This window comes from Felis catus, chromosome A1 (assembly GCF_018350175.1).
Source record: "Felis catus isolate Fca126 chromosome A1, F.catus_Fca126_mat1.0, whole genome shotgun sequence".
NCBI lineage: Eukaryota > Metazoa > Chordata > Mammalia > Carnivora > Felidae > Felis > Felis catus.
In genome coordinates, this window is record NC_058368.1 from 198,513,721 (window position 1) to 198,533,875 (window position 20,155).

Consider the following 20,155-nt stretch of genomic DNA (forward strand, 5'->3'; position numbering starts at 1 on the left):
TCCTAGTAAAGCAAATCCTGAACCTCCAACGTCTCAGCCCTTCCCTTCAGCTGAAGCAGCACTCGGCAGTGCACTGTAGAAACTTAGCCCCCTGTGGGAGCCCAGGCCTGGGAACCTCCCCGACCTGCCAGGCTATTTAAAGCCGAGGATTATGCAGAGAGAGCAGATGCAGTGCATTTTGCCATCTTCAGAAATCTAAACTTTTAAACAGCATCAAAGAACACAGATTAAAACTCTTTAATTCAGTAACTGTACTTTTAAAAGTGGTTTCTCAGTACGAACTTATAAGGGTAGGAGTCAACACATATCTTTGTACAATCGCATAAATATCCACAGAACATATGCTGTTGTCAAAAATACATTCAAATAGGACTCAGTTCATCTTTTTAAAAATGGGGTACATATTTAGAGCTTTTTAAAAATAAAATTCATATCTGAACATTCCAATATTATGTTTAAGGCAGTGACAGCTGTAGTGAATCATAAATATATTTCAGATCCAATTTCGAAGTACTGTATTTTAACCTTCACACTCTATATTTACAAAGTTCCACTTCAATTAAAATTCACGGAAAAGAAGAGCTTGTCCAAGTGAAGGGAATCACAGCTTTTTTTTTTAGCAATATAAAGAGTCTTCATAAAATGGATAAGATATCAGTATGGTTCTTTTGCCATCAATTATTACAGAAGCAGATTCTGTGGCATTGTTGGAGTAATAAGGAAATAATTCCGAGTCTTCACTAGTCTGAAACCCACCTCCTAAACTGTCACTGTTTCGGGTGTAAGAATAGCATCGCTTTGAACGGTAGGAACATTTAACAATTTTCCTCTCTGAGGGAGAACAACAAAAACAACCACAACATACCAGGAACTATGTCTCTACTTTTAATCTTCACAAAAACCATTTCAAATGTGGTTAATACAAACATTCCCTGTGGCACCATTGGCTGAACTCTAATCTTCCTGGAGCCGTGAGAACAGGAATTGATGTCAATTAGTCCCAACTGGATCCTTTACTTCCACCACCAGAATTCCATCGTGACAGAGGATGGCAGACAAATCTTTGGTCTCAATGCCATCTGGCAGCTTATACTGACGGGTGAAGCTTCTTGAGATAAAACCATGCTCATCCATTCTGGTTCCGTGCTGAGCCTTGATCAGCAGCCAGCCTTCGAAGGTCTGAATGATGATATCCTCGGGGAGGAACTGGACCACGTCCAGCAGGATCTGGAAGCGGGACTTGCCTTCTTGGGTCGGCATCTCCATCACTGAGTCCACGCGAGGAGCCTGGGCCGCCCTGGCTTTGCTCACGTCCACCGTGGTTGGCCCCGGCAGCGCGTATAAAGCATGATCCAGCCTGCAGTCTTCCAAACCTCGAGCTTCAAACTCCTCCTCGTAGCGCACCGGAGTCTCTATGAGGTGCCTCAAGATGATTTTTGCCATGGTCGGAGTCAAAGCCAGCATTGAACCGCTTCGCTTCGGTCTATGTGCCGTCAGGAGCAAACCCTCGCAGTTGCCTACTGACTGGATTATCAGTCGCAACGGCTCTTCGCTTGGAACCCTGCGCAGACGCAACTACTTAATTAGGCCTGCATCCTACCGCCGCACACCCACTCTTGTCTTTTCACACGCGCTGACAATAAACGGCTATTTATAGGGTATGGTTCAAAGTTGCATTTAGCACACGGCCGGCTGAAGCTGCCCAGGCAAGGATCGCCCTTACATTCTCAGCTCTCCTTGGCAAATGTGTCTGCTTTGCTTACCTCAAGAGAAAAGGAGAATTAGAATCAGAAACAGCATTTACAGAATTTCTGACTGTCTGTCCTTGTGAACTGCAGTGATCTAAGGGACTGTGACTTCTTACCATAGTCCAGGGATGTGTATTCATAATATGAGCTAAGACTTCTGTCTCCCTTGTCTCCAAGTGCAAAGCTGGGAGGGGTGAATGTAGCTATAGTTGACTAGGAATTAAGATACACAGACACATATTCAAATTTCAGACAATCACCAAACTCTCAGCCCTCTGTCCTACACATTTTCTTTCATCTTTTTCATCACTTGTCCTGAAGGGACATCTGAGCCAAGTCATCTGGGTTTATTATATTTGACTCATCAAAAATGAGATCAGTCGACTAAGTTAGATAATGATGTCAAACCTCAGATGGGGGTTGAGTGGGGCATAGAATGAGGAACTTAGTAATGAAAATAAAGCCACAGGGGAGAGGAAAATGTTAAAGCGTTGAACTACTTGATAGTTAGGCCCAGAAAGCTAAGGATGAGTCTACTTGTAGCTCCGCTATTAAAGTGGCAAAAATAAATGACCGATAATTTCTTAACTATCACACCCTTTCTATTCAACTTATATTGAAAAAGAATGAGGCAACTTTTTACCCACTGCTGGAGAAGGATCTCCAAAATGTGCTAAGTAAAAACAGCATATGATATGCTACTGTTTATGGGGTTTTGTTTTTGTTTTTGTTTTTTGTATAAGTAGGTATTTGCTTATATAAATAGAATCTCTCTAAAAGATATGTGGCTGAAGCCGGGGCTACCTCATGCAATGGTGACAGTGATTGGGAGGAAGGGGCTGAAGGGAGATTGGCTTTTCACTATGCACACATTTGTGCTTTTTATTCTAACAGTGTGTTTAACGTACAAATGCACAAGAAGGCTTAAAATATAGAAAACTTCCACTCCACGGAGGTTAGTATTTTCTAGATCAGGTAGACTCAGGAATAACTTTCCTTAAAAATCATATCCATTTTCTGGGGGACCTGGGTGGCTCAGTCAGTTAAATGTCCGATTTTGGCTCAGGTCATGATCTCATGGCTCATGGGTTCGAGCTCCGTGCTGACAGCCCGGAGCCTGGAGCCTACCTCGGAGTCTATGTCCCCCTCTCTCTCTGCCCCTTCCCCGCTCTCACTCTGTCTCTCTGTCTTTTTGTCTCTGTCTCTGTCTCTGTCTCTCTCTCAAAAATAAATAACGTTAAAATAAATCACATCCATTTTCTTAGAATGAAAGATTTTTAAAAAATGAAACTTCAGAAAACAGGAGGGAATGATCTCCCTTAGCTCCTTTTTATTACTCTGAAAACCTCCACAGACATTTTGGTGGGTACTTAAGAACATGCCCTAATAATGCTGTGCACACTCAGCTTTTTTCACCTGCACTTTACAGGTTGGTGGCCCTGGAGGGAAAAATGTACTCTTTTAGACATGTCAACATCCTCTGACTCATAAAATATTGAGAGGTGTTTTCATCAGAGCTGCTCTGAGACGTAAGAATTGAGCTCATTGCCCATGGCAGGAAATAGACAAGATAATAAGGATTTGGCTTTAAATTTTTTTTTCAACGTTTATTTATTTATTTATTTTTTTGGGACAGAGAGAGACAGAGCATGAATGGGGGAGGGGCAGAGAGAGAGGGAGACACAGAATCGGAAACAGGCTCCAGGCTCTGAGCCATCAGCCCAGAGCCTGACGCGAGGCTCAAACTCACGGACCGCGAGATCGTGACCTGGCTGAAGTCGGACGCTTAACCGACTGCGCCACCCAGGCGCCCCGGATTTGGCTTTAAAGTACTAGACATAGTCATGGCAAAATTGAGAAAAAGGTACAGAGATTTTTCATATAACCCCTGCCCGCATACGTGCACAGCCTCCCCCATTGTCAGCATCCCCCACCAGAGAGGTACATTTGTTACAACTGGTGAATCCACATTGACACATCAGGATCACCCAAAGTCCACAGTGGACATTAGGGTTTGCTCTTGGTGTGGTACATTATGTGCATTTAGAAAAATGTGTAATGGCATGTATCCACTCTTATGGTATCATACAGAGTAGCTTCAACTGCCCTAAAAATCTTCTGTGCTCTATCTGTTCATCCCTCCCTCCCCCAACCCTGCTCTAAAAAACTGCTGTAAAAAAGAAAGCCTATTTAAAAAATTAAAACTGAAAATCTTAAAACTAAAACTGCCTAAAAATAAACTCTTAAAAAAATTCTGTTAGGGTGGTCAGAGGAAAATGTATCCAATTAATCTTACAGTTTCTTGCCTCCAGGGACCTCTAAAATAGGCAAGGAGGACCGGATGTGAGTGGTGTTTCCACGTGGGATTGTGTGAGTTGCCTGGGTTAGGCATGAGCATCTGATGCAACATCCAAGACTTCTCCCAGCATTTTCCAAAAACTGCCCTTTGACCCTGCCCACCCCAGAACTGCCCCCCACTCCTCATCAACTACCTTGGCCCTTTCTCCCTCTGGAGAATCTACCAGGCTTCCAAACTGGTCTTTCTGCCCCAACTCTTGCCCGTCTCTCGGCCATGGGTTTTTTTGTTTTTGTTTTTTCTATAAATACAGTCTAGTACTATTTTCTCTTCCTTGCGATTTTCCTAATAACATTTTCTTTACTCTAGCTTACTTTATTGTACGAACACAGTATAATAGATACAACATGCAAAATATGTGTTAATCTGCTGTTTATGTTATGGGTAAGGCTTCCAGTCAACAGAAGGCTATTAGTAGTTAAGTTTTGGGGGAGTCAAAAGTTATACTTGGATTTTCAACTGTGCAGGTTATTGGCACCCCTAACTCCCAGCTATTCAAGGCTCAGCAGTACTTGGTCCCTGGTGACCTCCTCACCTCTCTCCCTGGATCCTATGATTCGCCCACACTGTCTGTCCTTGAATACTACAGTTTGTTTCTTCCTCAGGCTTGTTGTGCTGGAGTCCCTTTTTCTTTGAAAGTTCTACTCTCAGAATGTCTCAAGGTTGCCCTTTTTGTACCATTCAGGCTTCAGGTCAAAGGTCATCTCTTCAGACAGGCCTTTCCTGACCATCCAGTAGGATCTTCCATCTGTCACTCCATTACAGTATTCTATTTTTATCTTCATCACCATTACCAGTATGTAAAGCCATCCTACTTATGAATTTATATTCCAGTTGGGGAAGGCAGACAATGGCAGTTTGAGGTCGGAAACATAGGGTTCATGGAGCACCTGGGTGGCTCAGTCGGTTAAGTGTCTGACTTCGGCTCAGGTCATGATCTCATGGTTTGTGAGTTGGAGCCCTGCATCACACATCAGACTGTTCTGACAGCTCAGAGACTGGAGCCTGCTTCGGATTCTGTGTCTCCCTCTCTCTCTCTCTCTGCCCCTCCCCAACTTGCACTCTGTCTCTCTCTCTCTCTCACTCTCAAAAATAAATAAACTTAAAAAAAAAGAAAAGAAACTTAGGGTTCGCTACTGTATCCCCAGCACCTAAGATAGTGCCTGGAAAACTATAGGGAAAAAAACGTCAAACTGCTACAGACTTTGTACTTATTTCAGTTGGCCCTTGATGCCACTGGGCCATCCTTCTGTGTACTTCGACCAGCTTCTCCTATTTCTCCAAAGTGGATACTGCAAATGTCTTCCACTCCTCAGGCTTTCCCTTGGGTACTGGTCTCACTCTCCCAGATGAAATGACTTCCCCTGAGGCCCTTCTACGTTGATACCCAGACATGTCAGAAAGAGAGGAGCCTCTTTGCCTTGCTTATGATTCCCTTGTCCCCTCCCCCCTCCTCTGGGCTTTCATCCAGCCAGTTACCCCTTCCTGGGTATTCTCCAGTCTCTCAGAATCCATGCTCCATCGGCCTGAAATCAAGTGTGCCCCATCTTTTTAAAACAAGACCTCCTAGGGGCGCCTGGGTGGCGCAGTCGGTTAAGCGTCCGACTTCAGCCAGGTCACGATCTCTCGGTCCGGGAGTTTGAGCCCCGCGTCAGGCTCTGGGCTGATGGCTCGGAGCCTGGAGCCTGTTTCCGATTCTGTGTCTCCCTCTCTCTCTGCCCCTCCCCCATTCATGCTCTGTCTCTCTCTGTCCCAAAAATAAATAAACGTTGAAAAAAAATTAAAAAAAAACAAAAAAAAACAAAAAACAAGACCTCCTAGACCTTCTGTCACCTTTGAGCTGGTTATTCTCATCCCCTCACAGCCCATGTCCTTGGATTTGTGGTCTGTATTCAGTTGTCACCCTCCACACTGCTGCAGAGTGACTTTTGCCCTACCACCGACTCTGCCCTTGGTTAGGTCGGTCAGCCTCATTGCTAAGTCTGTACTTCACCTTTACCTTCCTTCACCTATTCAGCATTTGACATAAGCTTCTCATCAGGAAAGCGTGAACTGTTGTTGTTGTTGTTGTTGTTTTTCTTAGCCCTTTCAAGAGGACCAGCAGAGTTTTATTCAATTCCATGCATTCTCTATGGGGGCAGTGTCACCCACAAGGGGACAAAAATTGGTCCTTATAGAGAAAAAATTGCATATAATTTAAGATTATGTAAAATTTTAGCCATTAGATAATGGTTCCTGGCCCTCCGAAGGCCCACAGTACACAAACAGACACATGGTGTATCTGTAATATTAAATTTTCATGGGGGAGAAGGACGAGAATTGGATGAAAAAATGTTTTAAAATACCCTGGGTGGGGGGTGCTGCAATAATAAAACAGGTGGGAAAGAGTGCCGTAGTCGGCTTCATGAATTGCTCATCCAGACCCCCATGCATAGGGGCTCATTTGAGGAGTCCAGTAACAGCTAGGCTTGGAGTCTAAGAAGGTTCCCTAGAAAGAGTGGTCTCTCAACCTGGATGAGAGGGATGATGGAGTGGGGCAGATGAAGCTTTGGGCAGGGAAGGTAAGGGGGGAGTTGGAGTGTTCCCTGCAACAGAATGGCATGTTGCAGGACCTGGAGCCAGAATTCTGTGATTGCAGGACACAAAGGACTCTGTGTGGCTTCAGTGCAGAATCCAGGGGACAAAGTGGGAACATGAGGCTGGAGAGGTGAGCATGGAAGGCCTTGTGTGTCATTTTTGTTGGGACAAAATAACATTTTCAAAGCTGCTTGAATTTTTACCAGTTGCTCTAGGAGTGAACCAGAATTCTGGGGGTGCTTTCTTCAAGTTTTTTATTTAAAGTCTAGTTAGTTAACAGACAGTGTTATATTGGCTTCAGGAGTAGAACTTAGTGATTCCTCACTTACAGACAACACCCAGTGCTCATCCTGACAAGTGCCCTCCTTAGTGCCCATCACCCATCTAGCCCATCCCCCACCCACCTCCCTACATCACCTCTGTTTGTTCTCTATTATAAGAGTTTCTTATTGTTTGTTTCCCTCTCTTTTTTTTCCCCTTCCCACAAGTTCATCTTTTCTGTTTCTTAAATTCCACATATGAATGAAATCATATATTTGTCTTTCTCTGCCTGACTTATTTCACTTTGCATAATACACTGTGCTCCATCCGTATCATTGCATATGGCAAGATTGCATTCCTTTTGATGACTAATATTCTATTGTGTGTGTGTGTGTGTGTGTGTGTGTATACATCTTTATCCATTCATCAGTTGATGGACATTTTTTTGTCTCTTTAAAATCAAAAGTCCTGCTGAAGATTTTTGTTTTGTTTTGTTTTACTTCCAAATTAAAGTTTAAGTTCTATTCTAGAATATAGGAGTTACCTTCATTAAGACCAAAATAAGTGCCTTTTTTACTTTTTTTTTTTTTTTTTTTTGCCTTTTTTACTTCCTACTTTTCTGACTGGACCCACAATAAGAAATATAGTTAGCACCTCCACCCAATGAACACACATGTGCACGTACTGGCACAAAACACTTAGCTTTACTACATGTGATACAGTCTGATGGTCTCTATTCAATTCCATTTAGCTTAACACTGAGTCTTGCAACTCACTAAGTTGATTTCAGTACCCCCAATTGGTCATAAACCACAGTTTGGAAAACAGTTAACTTTTCATGTTATTAAGCAAGGTGGTTTACCATCTTTATGGGATGAATTACTTCTCTGCAGAGACTGTGATGGTCTGAACTGGTTTTTCTCCCACAGCAGTGGTGAGACATTGAGGAGGTAGGGAAGTGAGAAGTAAGGCAAGGTCAAACAGCATGGCTCATGTCAAAGGATAAAGAGGTTAAGGAAGATAAGAATGGAAGCATAGATTTAGGAGCAAGGGTGTCTCTGACGTAACTAAGGGGAGAGTCAGAGGCAAGGTAGGGGCAGAAGTGAAAGTCCAGTGGGTCGGGGAGTGAATATTGCATACAAACTACAATTTCAAGGAGCCAGGTGGGAGGGTTTGGAAATAATTTCCTTGAGGCTGACATAAGCTCTGAAAGGCTTGTTTTGTTTCAATAAGATGCTTTTAAGAAAACTGACCAATAGTCTGCTAGAAAGGAGAGAGCTGGTTGGCAAGGGTTTCTGAGGGGGCATGGCTGATAGAGCTGAGAACTAGATGCCCAATATCATGTCTTAAACATTTCTTTTGAAGAATTCATGAATAAGGTTTTGTTCCACATTGGAGCCTGCTATCAACTAGGCTTTGGGGGAATTAAGAAAAGGGGCTGTATGCATGCTTTGGGTAAACCAGAGCCAAGGACCTCTGCTGCCTGGAGAAGCAGTCATGAGATGACAACAGACTGTAGCAGCAGTCTGGAAGGAGATAAAGGGATGGACACATTGGAACATGCACCCAGGATGTTTGAAGGGATATTTGACTGGACCTCTTTACAATCTTGTAGGCTGGAGTCAGCCCTGCAGTTTAGCTTTGGAGCCAAACTCCCATTAGGGAGTTTATACTTTATATAGGAGCCATAAGAAGTACTATTACATTTTAACAGGGTTTGAGAGGCCAGAGAAGGCAGTCTTCCTAAGACACAGCTTAGATGGCATCATCCTTCCTCTGATCAAGTACTTGCAGTGGTTTGAAGCTCTCTTATGGGAAAACTGTTGCAGTCATACAATCTGATCTTGACAATTCTGTCTAAAGCTACATTATAGGATTTCCTTCATCATATATTCCAAACTCTTTGGTCTGAGATTCAAGGCCCCCACCAATAGGACCAAAAAGATAGGTGGGGAGGGTTGCTCTGGATGGTCCCTATCCTCTAGACTAACTGCTCTGTTGTCCTCCAAGCACTCCTGCTTTTTCCCCCCTCATGCTATTTCTTTCATTTGAGATGCTTTAATAATATAATAATGGGATGCTGAATCATGGCCTTCCAAAAGATGTCCACGTCCTAATCCCTGGAATTTGTAAATGCTCCCTTACTTGGTGAAGACATTGCAGATGTGATTAAATTAAAGGTGTTGACATGAGGTGATTATCCTGGGCCCCAAATGCCACCATAGGTGTCTTTATAAGAGAAAGGCAGAGGGAGATTCCATACACACATACACAGAGGAGAAAGCTGAGCACAAAGAACATGGAGCAGAGAGAGATTGCAGATGCTGATCTTATTAAGATTTGAGTGATGTGGCCGCAAGCCAAGGAATCCCAGCAGCCACTAGACACTGGAAGAGGTGAGGAATGGATTCTTCTCAGGAGCATCCAGAGGGAGTCAGCCCTGCTGTTGGACCATTGGTCTCCAACACTGGGAGAAGGTAAACACCTGTAGGTAAGCTGCACAGTTTTTGGTCATTTGTTACAACAGTCACAGGAAACTATACGGATGTCCTCATCCTCATCTTACTGCTGATGCTCTGATGTCCTTCCTTTAAGGCGCAACACTCCCTCTCCCTGTTGACTGCCCACATAATTTCAGCAGAAAATAATCGTCCTGCACTTGCTGGGTTTGAGGTTCAACCTGCACCTTTGTTATAAACTCCTGGGTCTAATTTTACACATTATGAAGCTAGGTACTATGCTAAGAATCATGGGACATAGAGCAGGTGTTCAAGAGCTAGTGAATGAGAAATGCTTTGAAAGATTCTACTCATTCGTTTGGTTTCTATGTGCTCATGACCCTTCAGGTCCACAAGTCTGAAGAGACAGCTTATGGTTCCTGATGGGAGTTATCATCCTGGAATCAGGTTTATCTGGCAGTGCTCAGGAATGGGCATGCTAGGGGAAGAAGTGCAGATTCAGAATGAACCCCAACTATGTTTACCCTGCCTTCCCCGAGTCCTTCTTGCTGGACTCACCAATGTACCCACTGTCAGGCTCATCACTGCTTATGTTCCTGAATCCACTGTAGCCAAGGCAAATGACTTACCAATAGCCTCAGTTCACTGTTGCAGTGAAGCCAACCTTCCCAGACCCTGGGGCATAACTACACAACTGGGTATTGGCCTGCCCTCTTGAGTCTCCAGCCAAATTCCAAATCAGAGCCCTTCTTACTCTGGGAGTTAGCCCAATGTGTAAGGCTTAACATTGGCCAAGATTCTTTCCTCACTTTGATTTCTCCCCTGCCAACTTCCACAGCCCTTCTTAGGGCCTGGACCCCGTCCTGAATCTTAACCCATGGCTAGGGCTAGGGTACCTCTTTGGAGCCCACCTGTTCTTTCTGTAGGCATGGATCCTAGTTTCTGTGCTCTCCACCTGCTAGCCAGGCTCCTGCCAGACTGTCTGTCTTCTGAGTTCAGACACCACCTGGGACCATTGCCTGCCATGGAATGATGGTCTGTAACCATTGCCCAAGTGGCTGTGCCCTTGGACATAGTGGAGCCTGCAGTGCAGCCAGTGAGAACAGCCAGGTAGCCTAGCCACCCCACCTCATCCTCCTTTTCTGGACATTGATTTTATGAGCACCAGGAGATTCTAAGCACCATTGATTTTCTGAGCACCATTGATCTTGAACCATGTGTCTGTTCACTTGGGCCCATCTAATCTCTAACAAATCTACTACTTCATGGTGGTTAAGAACATGGAATAGGGGGGAATCCTTTGGTGTGTTACTTCACCTGAGTATATTGCAATTTCTTTGTCTCTACAATGGGGGTGTAGTGACAAAATATACCTCCCAAGGATGTTGGGAAGATTGGATTTGATTCTGGCCATAAAACACTTTCTCCATAAGGCATTGTGCTAAGTGATCAATAAATACAAGTGTTTGCAGTTGCCTTTCTAGATCACAAGGCTGGAAACTTGAAAAGTTATTTGTTTTGTATCAAAAACTTCAATCTTTTTTCTCTGCTAATCTTTAGAATCCTCATGAAAAAGCATATAAATCTAATTTTTTTGAGCAATACAGTTTACTGAAACCAAATGGTATTTAAGTGAAATAAAGTATAAAACAGTGGACACAGAAGAATGCTTTTGACTGTCATCGAGTGTTTGGTACAAGATTTTTACCTCCAAAATAGGACATCTACAAGCATCTGTCTTTGGCCCGCATTAGCACTCCCATTTGAAGAGATGTTTTCTAAGATATCAGAAGCTCCTTTCAGTTGCTAGGCAAGAAAAAAAAAAGCAAAGCATGACATATTAGCTTCAGACTTGAAATAAGCAGAGATCTTCTCAGGATCTGTACTGAGCTGTAAAACTAAATCCAGATGTGATGTGACTTGGTGGTCGGAAAGTGAAGCCAAGAGGGGTTGCATATTTTTATGTGATAACTGCCCTCTGGTGGGAAAGACTAGAATTACACTGATAAGAGAAAACTATCTGAAATTCTAAACGAGCAATTCTTATTCATCTTGCCTTTTGACTTCATATTCCAAATAAAAGTCCTCATACACTAAACCCGTTTTACTCTTTGGTCTAACCTTTGAAGGTTTTAGTTCATTCTTATTGGGAGGGGGGAGCAAGATGAAGATTGGGAAATTTTTAAAGAATAAATGTTTAACCCTTGCTTTCTGATTGAAAACTGCCAAGTGTAAACTGTGCTGATTCTACATAAATATACCTAAAGAGGCATAATAGTAGTGTGATTAAAGGAACAGTTTTTAGGAACATAAAAACCTATATTGATTCCTCACTCCATTTGCTCCAGGGCAAGTCAGAACCTTTCTAAGACTTAATTTCTTCTATGCCAGGAAAATGGGAAAAATACATACACCTCCTAAGGTTGTTTTGAGGATTAGAAGGGATATCAAACACTTAGAATAGAACCCAACACATAGGAAGTGCTCAACAAATGTTAGATATTATTATTTGTAACACACAAGAGGAATGAAGCTCTTTGAGGGGAAAGCCGACCCATTTCGGTCAGTAGTGGCTATTTTTAAAAGAATAGCACGTAACATTGCCCATATTTCTTTAAACATTAATCAAGGTCTTGGCAAATATAAGATGTTACTGGGTAACTCTACAAGCCACTAATTCTGTGCAGATAAGGTTCAGACCAAACCAGACCCTGGGAGGAATGTAGTAAAGCTGCACTATCACACCAGGACTGTCTTTATCAGCTAAGATCAAATGATTTTTTTCCCCTTTTCCACAGTTTGCTTTTAAGCCCTTTGGTGGTATTAACATTACTTTTTAGTAGCTGAGCAACTAAGCTTGAGAAACTCAAGCCTGCTTTTTTAACCTGAGGGAAATTCCAAGGAAATTGGAATTTCTACAGCTTGCTCACAAATGGTTGCTGGGGGGTTGTGAGATATTTCTGCCACAACATGGTGTAACTGAGAGGTCAGATAAGGATGTCGCATTAAAGAAAATGCAGGATTGGACGTAGTAGGGTGGAGAGTAGCATGAAGACCAGCAGTGAGGTGCAGAGATAGAAGCCAGGATCCTAATTAGCTTTGTAACCCCGGGAAGATCATTGTAAACTCATAAACCTCATTTTCAACGGGAAAAGAGAACGAGGGACTGCACTAAACTTATAAGGTCTCCTTCAAATTAAAAAAAAAAAATATATGAAGGAGAAAAGAAAAAGAAAAACAGAAAAGACTTAGGGAGTATGCTGATTATATATATGTGTGTGTGTGTGTGTGTGTGTGTGTGTATATACACACATATATATATGTATATATATATATATATACACACACACACACATATATATATATATATATATATATATATATATATATATATATCGCCTGCCAGAGTGCTCTCCAAAACGTGATCATTTTCCTCCTTGTGCACCACTTCTGAACCCGGCAACTCCCTTCCTATCCATTTCACAGTACCATCCAGGATTACCTTATCTTCAGCAGTGCCTCAAAAGCACATTTTTTATCTGAGGGCCATCAGATAGGAGGAGTTAATTAATAGGTATTCATCCTCATGATGTTGTAGGAGAGATTCCCATGTTTCTACATTATTCCCCCACACTCTTGGAAGACCTGCTTTGTATGTCCTCTTCTCTGAATGTCTGATCCAATGGCACCCATAGCTGGGCAACTACTATGTGGCCTCATCCACAGTCCAGGTGACTGGACCCAGGGTGGACCCCTGACAAGAGCTGAGCCAAGCATGTTCTTTAGGGGATATGGAATCAAGATTCTGAGACAAGCCCTTATAAACCCTTGGACTGAAGTGTGCATAGGGTTGAAGTGGTCATTTCCTTCCATGAGAGGGCCAAGGCAGAGAGGGTCAGTCTGTATTTCTGCCTCACTTTCTTTCCTCTGTAAGGAATAGCAGAAACAAGGATGCACACAGCCTCAGAGAGAATATTTTCCTTGCTGTTAGGAATTCCCTAGAAACCAAAAAATTGCTAAGAACCAATTCCCAAGCTGCTTGGTAGTCTTGTGCTCTGGGAAACAATATTTGTGTCATTTGGATACAATTATCTCTATTTCTAGAGCTAGTCTGAATAGGTTTCTGTTAGCCTTTAAAAAGAAAAAACCTACTGGCAAAAGATCTTTGGTTATTTATAGTGGGGCTCAAGACCCCAATGAGTCCATGACTTGAAGCACTAACTCTAAGAAAGAGTATTTCAGACACAATACAGGCTATTAGAGACATATTTTGGGACAGAAGGATCTTCCTGGGGTCCATCAAATTCACAAGCAACTTCCTGGGCCATCTTCCTGGCCTTGGGAATTCTAGAGGGACATGCTTGGCTAAGCTGTGTCATTTGTAAAACAGAGAGTAAGCAAGATCTTAGATCTCATAGATGGAAAAAAAATAAATAAAACTCAAGATGGTATTTCTATAGCCTAGACTCAGAAAATTCTCTTTGAAGGGACTCTTGGAGGAAGAAGGAACTACTGTTCTCTGTTCCCATGTTCATGGCCCATCTATTCAAACCCCATGAGAGGAAGTGTTGCATGACAGTCAGAACACAAGCTGCCGAGCGGGTTGTCTAAGTGCAAATCCTGACTCCACTCCTAACCGGAAGAAGTTCCTTAGTATCCACCCCACTGGATTCTTAGAACACCAAAACGGTTCATATGCAGAGTATCTTGTAGGTACCAGACACAGTTCTGTGTCTTCTACATAAAAATAAAAGCATGTATGCATGTAAAGCATTAGCTTATTGGTCACGGGGGGAACTGGAGAGACCACTAAGAAACTGGATGTGTGGGTTGTATACATGTGTGGAACCCATGCTTAGTACTTTACGTGTAATGTCCAGTGGCGATTAATGAAAATTTGTATTAGAAACTTACCACCTACAACAATTTGTCAGTAATAATCAAAGGACAGAACACAACCCAATGGTTTATTTACCTCTATACGTGTCAGACAAGAGCCCTCACAGTGGACTGACTATTCTGATGATGTCTTTTTCTAAGTCCCACAGCAAAATGCACCATCTCATGGCAAATTCATGGGCTTCATAGATGGAAGGATGCCAAGCCAGCAGATGGTCTCCTCAAGTACAGTGTTGTATCAGCACACTAGCTCAGAGTAAACACTCCAGTGTTCATTTCTTCTACAAAACATTAACTTTACTGTGTCACCAAGCAGCATTGCAACAATCTAGCCATCTCTTAAGCACCTCCTTGCGATAACATCTTGGTAGTTATGGCATGTGCTTTTATGAAATGTGTTACATTCACTTCTCACAACACTGTGCATTACTTCTCCCAACCCCTGAAGAGTGCAGACTTTTATACTCCTACCGCCTTCAAGAAGACTGTACGCGCAAAACCCATCTTTACACACTCACCACCTGCATCTCCTTCTCCTCCCTACCCTTCCTGCAAACACACACATCCCACTGACCTTTACCCACTGAAATGTTTCCCCAGATTTCAAAGCCCCTTTCCTTATTCAGGTCACTGCATTAGGTGTGTCAGCCGGGTTCCCAGCAGGAAATGTGTCATCTGCAAGCTGAGTGATTTAAGGAGAGTCCAAAAAATGGACTACGATAGAGGTGGGCAGAATTGAGGAGAAGCACAGAGATAATGTGATGCCCTTGGGGCTAGCAAAAGCAGGAAGCTCTTATAAGCTTTAGGCCTGAAGAAGCCAAAGAGAGGAGATAGCTACTAAAACTGAGGGTGAGGGCTGTAGAGAGGCCCAGCTGACAGGAGCGTGGGCCCTTACTAGAAACAGGCAGACTACTGCGACCTGAGAGAGGAGGAGCTGGGAGAAAAACTACTCTAACCTCATCCCCCTCCAACCTCAGTGCCTCTGATTGGCCAAGCCTCTCAGGAAGCCGGAGACAAGGCGCTCATTGATGCTATCCATGTGGTCAGTCTCCCTGAGTACAGAACAGGGAGAGGGGCTCTGGAGGGCAATGAAAGAGACCCAGCAAGTATTCATGGTGATAAGGTTTTGCCCACTACCACGATGCTCAGAAGTAATAAGTCAACAACAGACTCAGTTGTGACATGTGTATTCCCAGGCAGCTGACCCTGAGGTAGGCATTAGCATGCAGGAGATATATTCAGGGTCAACACCTATGGTTCAAGACCTCTGGGCATCAATACCTGTGGGAGAGAAGAGCCTGAAATCTATCTTGCTGTTTCTTTGTCACAGTGGCCCAAGGTCTCTACCAGAGAAGATTTGGCTTTGATTCCCAATAATGGAGTATACTGACCTTGGCCCTTTCTGGGCTTCCATGTGTTACAAGTTTAGGAATGCCCATATTCTCCATACTTGCCAGTAAAAATGCAGTACAGTATGTAGAGCATGTGTGATATCAACCCCTAGAAGGCAAAAATTGATTCTTGACGGGAAATGTGGGGGAAGGTGGAAAAATCTTAGATATTACTATGGTCTGTGGCCCTTCAAAGGACACACAAACAGATGTACAGTGTATCTGAGAGAGTAAAACTCCATGAAGTGCGGAATGGGAGGAACAGAAGTAGGGACTGGGAGGAACAGAATTGAAAAAAGGCGCACAGCGTCACTAGACAGGTAAAGCATAACTCCACAGCCCCTCACAGCGACCCAGCAGGCACAGGCAACATCTCCAAGCCCAGTCTCCAACATCATCTGCAGGATTTCCTGGGTGCCTAAGTAATAAAGCTTTCCACTGTTTTACTCCCTCTGATGGGCGCATATGTGGCCAAGCCAAAACATACAACTCTGTAGCCAATGTGAAGGAACTAAAACTGGCCAAACCTGTCGCATGATCCCATGAATTTATAAACTCTTGCTTTGTGACGCAAGACATATCAGACTCATCTGATGCCTTCTGTGACCCAAACCTGGAATAAGCCATTACCAGTGTGCCTGGCTGACTCAGTGGGTTAAGCATCTGACTTTGGCTCAGGTCATGATCTCATGGTTTATGAGTTTGAGCCCCATATCAGGCTCTCTGCTTTCAGTGAAGAGCCCACTTCAGATCCTCTGTCTCTCTCTCTCTGCCCCTCCCCCTCTCAAAAATAAATCAAGATTAAACAAAAATTTTTAATGTTGAAATAACCCATTACCCCAAAGAGCCCATCTTTTTTTTTTTAATTTTTTTTCATGCTTATTTATTTTTGAGACAGAGAGAGAGAAATAGAGCATGAGTGGGAGAGGGGCAGAGAGCTAGAGTCAGGCACAGAATCCAAAGCAGGCTCTTAGCTGTCAGCACAGAGCCCCATACAGGACTCAGACCAACAAACCACGACGAGATCATGACCTGAGCCAAAGTTGGACATCGAACCGACTAAGCCACCCAGGTGCCCCACAAAGAGCCCATCTTTAATGGGGTAATAGTATTTAGAGACTTCAGGCTGGAGGCTAAGGGTGCTCATTGTGTCTCGGCCATTTCTACAGTCCATGCTGGAATATACATAAACCAATTTTAGAATGTTTTCATAATCCTCAAAACAAAACCCTGTGCCCATTAACAGTCACTCCCCATTCCTCCACTATCACTCTAGATAAGTTTTTATTTCAATTTTGCATTGTTTAGATTTGCTGAATGTGGCATGCATAAAACATAGCCTAGTTTACAATACATTTCACTTTGGGCAAGTTCTAGAGTGCCACAAAAGAGATCACAAGTACTCTCATTCCTGCCCAGGGGACATTTTCACTCTACACTCTGCCCCACCCTCCAGAAGAAGGTCCTTTTGTGGAATAAAAGACAGCAGGAGGTAAATCTCTTAGGGTTATCTTCCAAGCCCACCACCCCTAGCTTTCCAACCACACTCGTAGGCCCCCGGGGGCCATTGTATACATGAAACCATACCCCTGGCCGCAGTTAATTGAACCAGAGTTGGACATCCAACCCAGCTAGGCCAAAGCCCTTCCTTGATAATTTGGAGAATCTGAAGGGGGTACATTGTGAGAGAAAGAGGTAATGTCGAAGGGAAGGATATTTTGTCAGTTTTCCAGCACTCACATTGAGTCCATTTGTGGTGGACAGAATTCTAAATGGTCCCTAAGATTGCTGCCCCTGGCGTGTACCTATGTAACACCCTCCTTCTTAAGGTGGACCCATGACTATGAGGTATCTCTCCTATGATTTATTATGTTATATGATGAAAGGGATTGTATAGATGTAATTAAGGCCCCTAAATCAGTTTATTTTTAGTTAAAAGGGACATTATCTCTGGTGGGCCCGGCTTAATTGGGCAAAAAAAGCCTTAAAAACAGCAGAGATGCACCTGCTGGCTCAAGGAAGAAAGCAAACATCACGCTGTGAACTGCCCATGGAGAGGACTATCCTCTAGGAGCTGCGACCTCAGTGCTACAGCTTTAAGGAACTGAATTCTGCCAATAAACAACAACAGGAGGATGGAGGAGGGTCCTATGCTTTAAGTGAGGGCCCCGCTGACTCACTGATTGTAGCCCATGAGCTCCAACTCATCTGCACCCAGATTCCTGAGCCACAGGAATGTAAACTTGTGTTGTTTAAGCCATCAAGTTTGTGGCAGTTTGTTACACAGTAGCAGATACGAAATACACCATTCTACTCGCCTAACTGCATTGTTCTGTTAAAAACAAGCAAACAAACAAAAAAACCCAGCCTGGCACACTTTTACAAATTACTCACTTTTTACTTGAGATAGTTAACAATGGTTTATTTTCTTTCAACCAGAGAGTCGTTATATAGGTCTAGTTCCTAATTTAGGGTTCTCCAGAGAAACAGAACCAATAGCAGATTATCTATGAAATATGTATAATATCTATATAACACATATACACACATTTGTATGAATATATATATGTGTGTATGTATGAAACGAGATTTATTGTGAGGAATTGGCTGACATGATTATGAAGTCCCCCCATCTACTGTCTGTAAAATGGAGGCCCAGAAAAGCTAGTGATATAATTCAGTCCAAGTCCAAAGGCCTGAGACTCAGGGAAGCTGTTGGTATCAATCCCAAAGGGCAGAAGAAGCGATAAGATGTCCCAACTCACAATGAGTCAGGAAAAAAAGGGAGTGAATTCCTTCTTCCTCTGCCTTTTGTTCTGTTCTTGTCTTCCATGGATTGGGTGATGTCCACCCACAATGAGGTGGGTGATCGACCTTACTGAGTCTACCAATTCAAATGCTAATCTCATTCAGAATCACTCTCACAGACACGTCCAGAAATAATGTTTAATCTGGGCACCCCAGAGCCAGCCAAGTTGACACATAAAATTAACAATCACAAATTCACCCTTTGTCAATTTGGCTTTCATATGCATCTCCTTAAACCATACTTAATCTCCAAATGAAGACAATAATAATTCCACAATTCCATTAATTCCATAAATCCATAATTAACATGATACAACTATCCTATATATAACCACAAAGGCACTAACCCCTTTCCCAGAAGAGCAGGTAAAGTCCTTGAGTGATGTTTATTCTTCTCCTTGATCTCCTATAACTTAATTAGTCTGATGTAAAATCAACGATACTTGGATACTGAATATTTGATACGTAAAATCAAGATATCTTTTGTTATATCAAAAGGGGATGAGAAAAAAAAAGATACACACACATGTACATATGTACATTCATATACACACACAAATGTATCTATAGTAAAATGAGGAGGAAATAATTCATGACAATTACAGGCCTTATTTCTGTAACTGGTATACATAACTATCTTCTTCCACTACCCATTCTGTATTCCTTTTGCCTTCGACAAGCACTTCAGCTGATTGATGTTCTTTACCTGGGAGGGTAACCCAATCTTTACTAAAAGGTCTGGACCATCAGTAGTTTTGCCTGGATTGGATTTTGTTTTCCACTGATCTCAATCACAGGGCTTGGTAACATTAAGAGTTTCCATAAGGGATCTTCTGTATTCCAGACATGCTCTCCTACCTCCATTATGGAGCAGGATTCCAGTCAGAATCAGTCACCCCAGTCAGTTACTGCCTTCTTTACTCATTGACTCAGAGGCATGAGGGGCCCAAAGTGGCCAGGTGGCAGTCTTAACTTCCAGGTCAGTGGAATCATTGTGTGTGGCCTGGTGAGAGCCTCTGGATTCTTCCTTCTGGAACTATGACCTCTAGGCCAGCACACAATAAAGTTGTGGGAAAGGAAGCAAAATTGTGCTAGTGAGGCAGTAGTGGTAATAGCGAGTTGTGCCACTCCCAGTACCCCCCCCCCAACCCTGGACTTGTGAATCTTGGCTGTTGGTGAAACAACACCATATATTGGATGCTGATTCAGAGCATAGCTTTATGAAAAACCTTTCCTCAGCCCTCAAGTTATCGTTACCTAGCCGGCACTGTAATGGGGTCTTCAAAAGGCCATTCCCCCATTCTGTTATGCCACATGCTTCAGTATGGTGGAAAACATGGTAAAACCAGTGAATTCCCTGAGAATGGGCCCATTGCTGTGCTTCTTTTGCTGTGAAGTGAGTTCTCTGATGAGAAGTAATGCTGTGTGGAGTACCATAACGGTGGGTAAGGCATTCTATTAATCCATGGATGGTAGTTTGGCAAAAATATTGTATGCAGGGAAGACAAATCTGTCTTCAGAGTAAGCATGTATTCCAGTGAGAACAAAATGCTGCCATTTCGGAAGCGGTCTAATATAATCAACTTGTCTGTGGAACATGGTGCCACATCAGGGTTTTGGTGTTGAGCTCTGCTGCTGGCAGATTGAACATTCAGT

The 20,155-nt window shown here is 43.0% G+C and overlaps 1 protein-coding gene across 1 annotated transcript; it reads right to left on the reverse strand.

The window, feature by feature from the left end:
* Positions 1-222: 222 nt before the first annotated feature.
* Positions 223-1,721, reverse strand: HSPB3 (heat shock protein family B (small) member 3). The gene has a single exon (XM_006928019.5). It carries the CDS (start codon positions 1,462-1,464, stop codon positions 991-993), a length of 474 nt encoding a protein of 157 aa, XP_006928081.2. The 5' UTR covers positions 1,465-1,721; the 3' UTR covers positions 223-990.
* Positions 1,722-20,155: the final 18,434 nt, after the last annotated feature.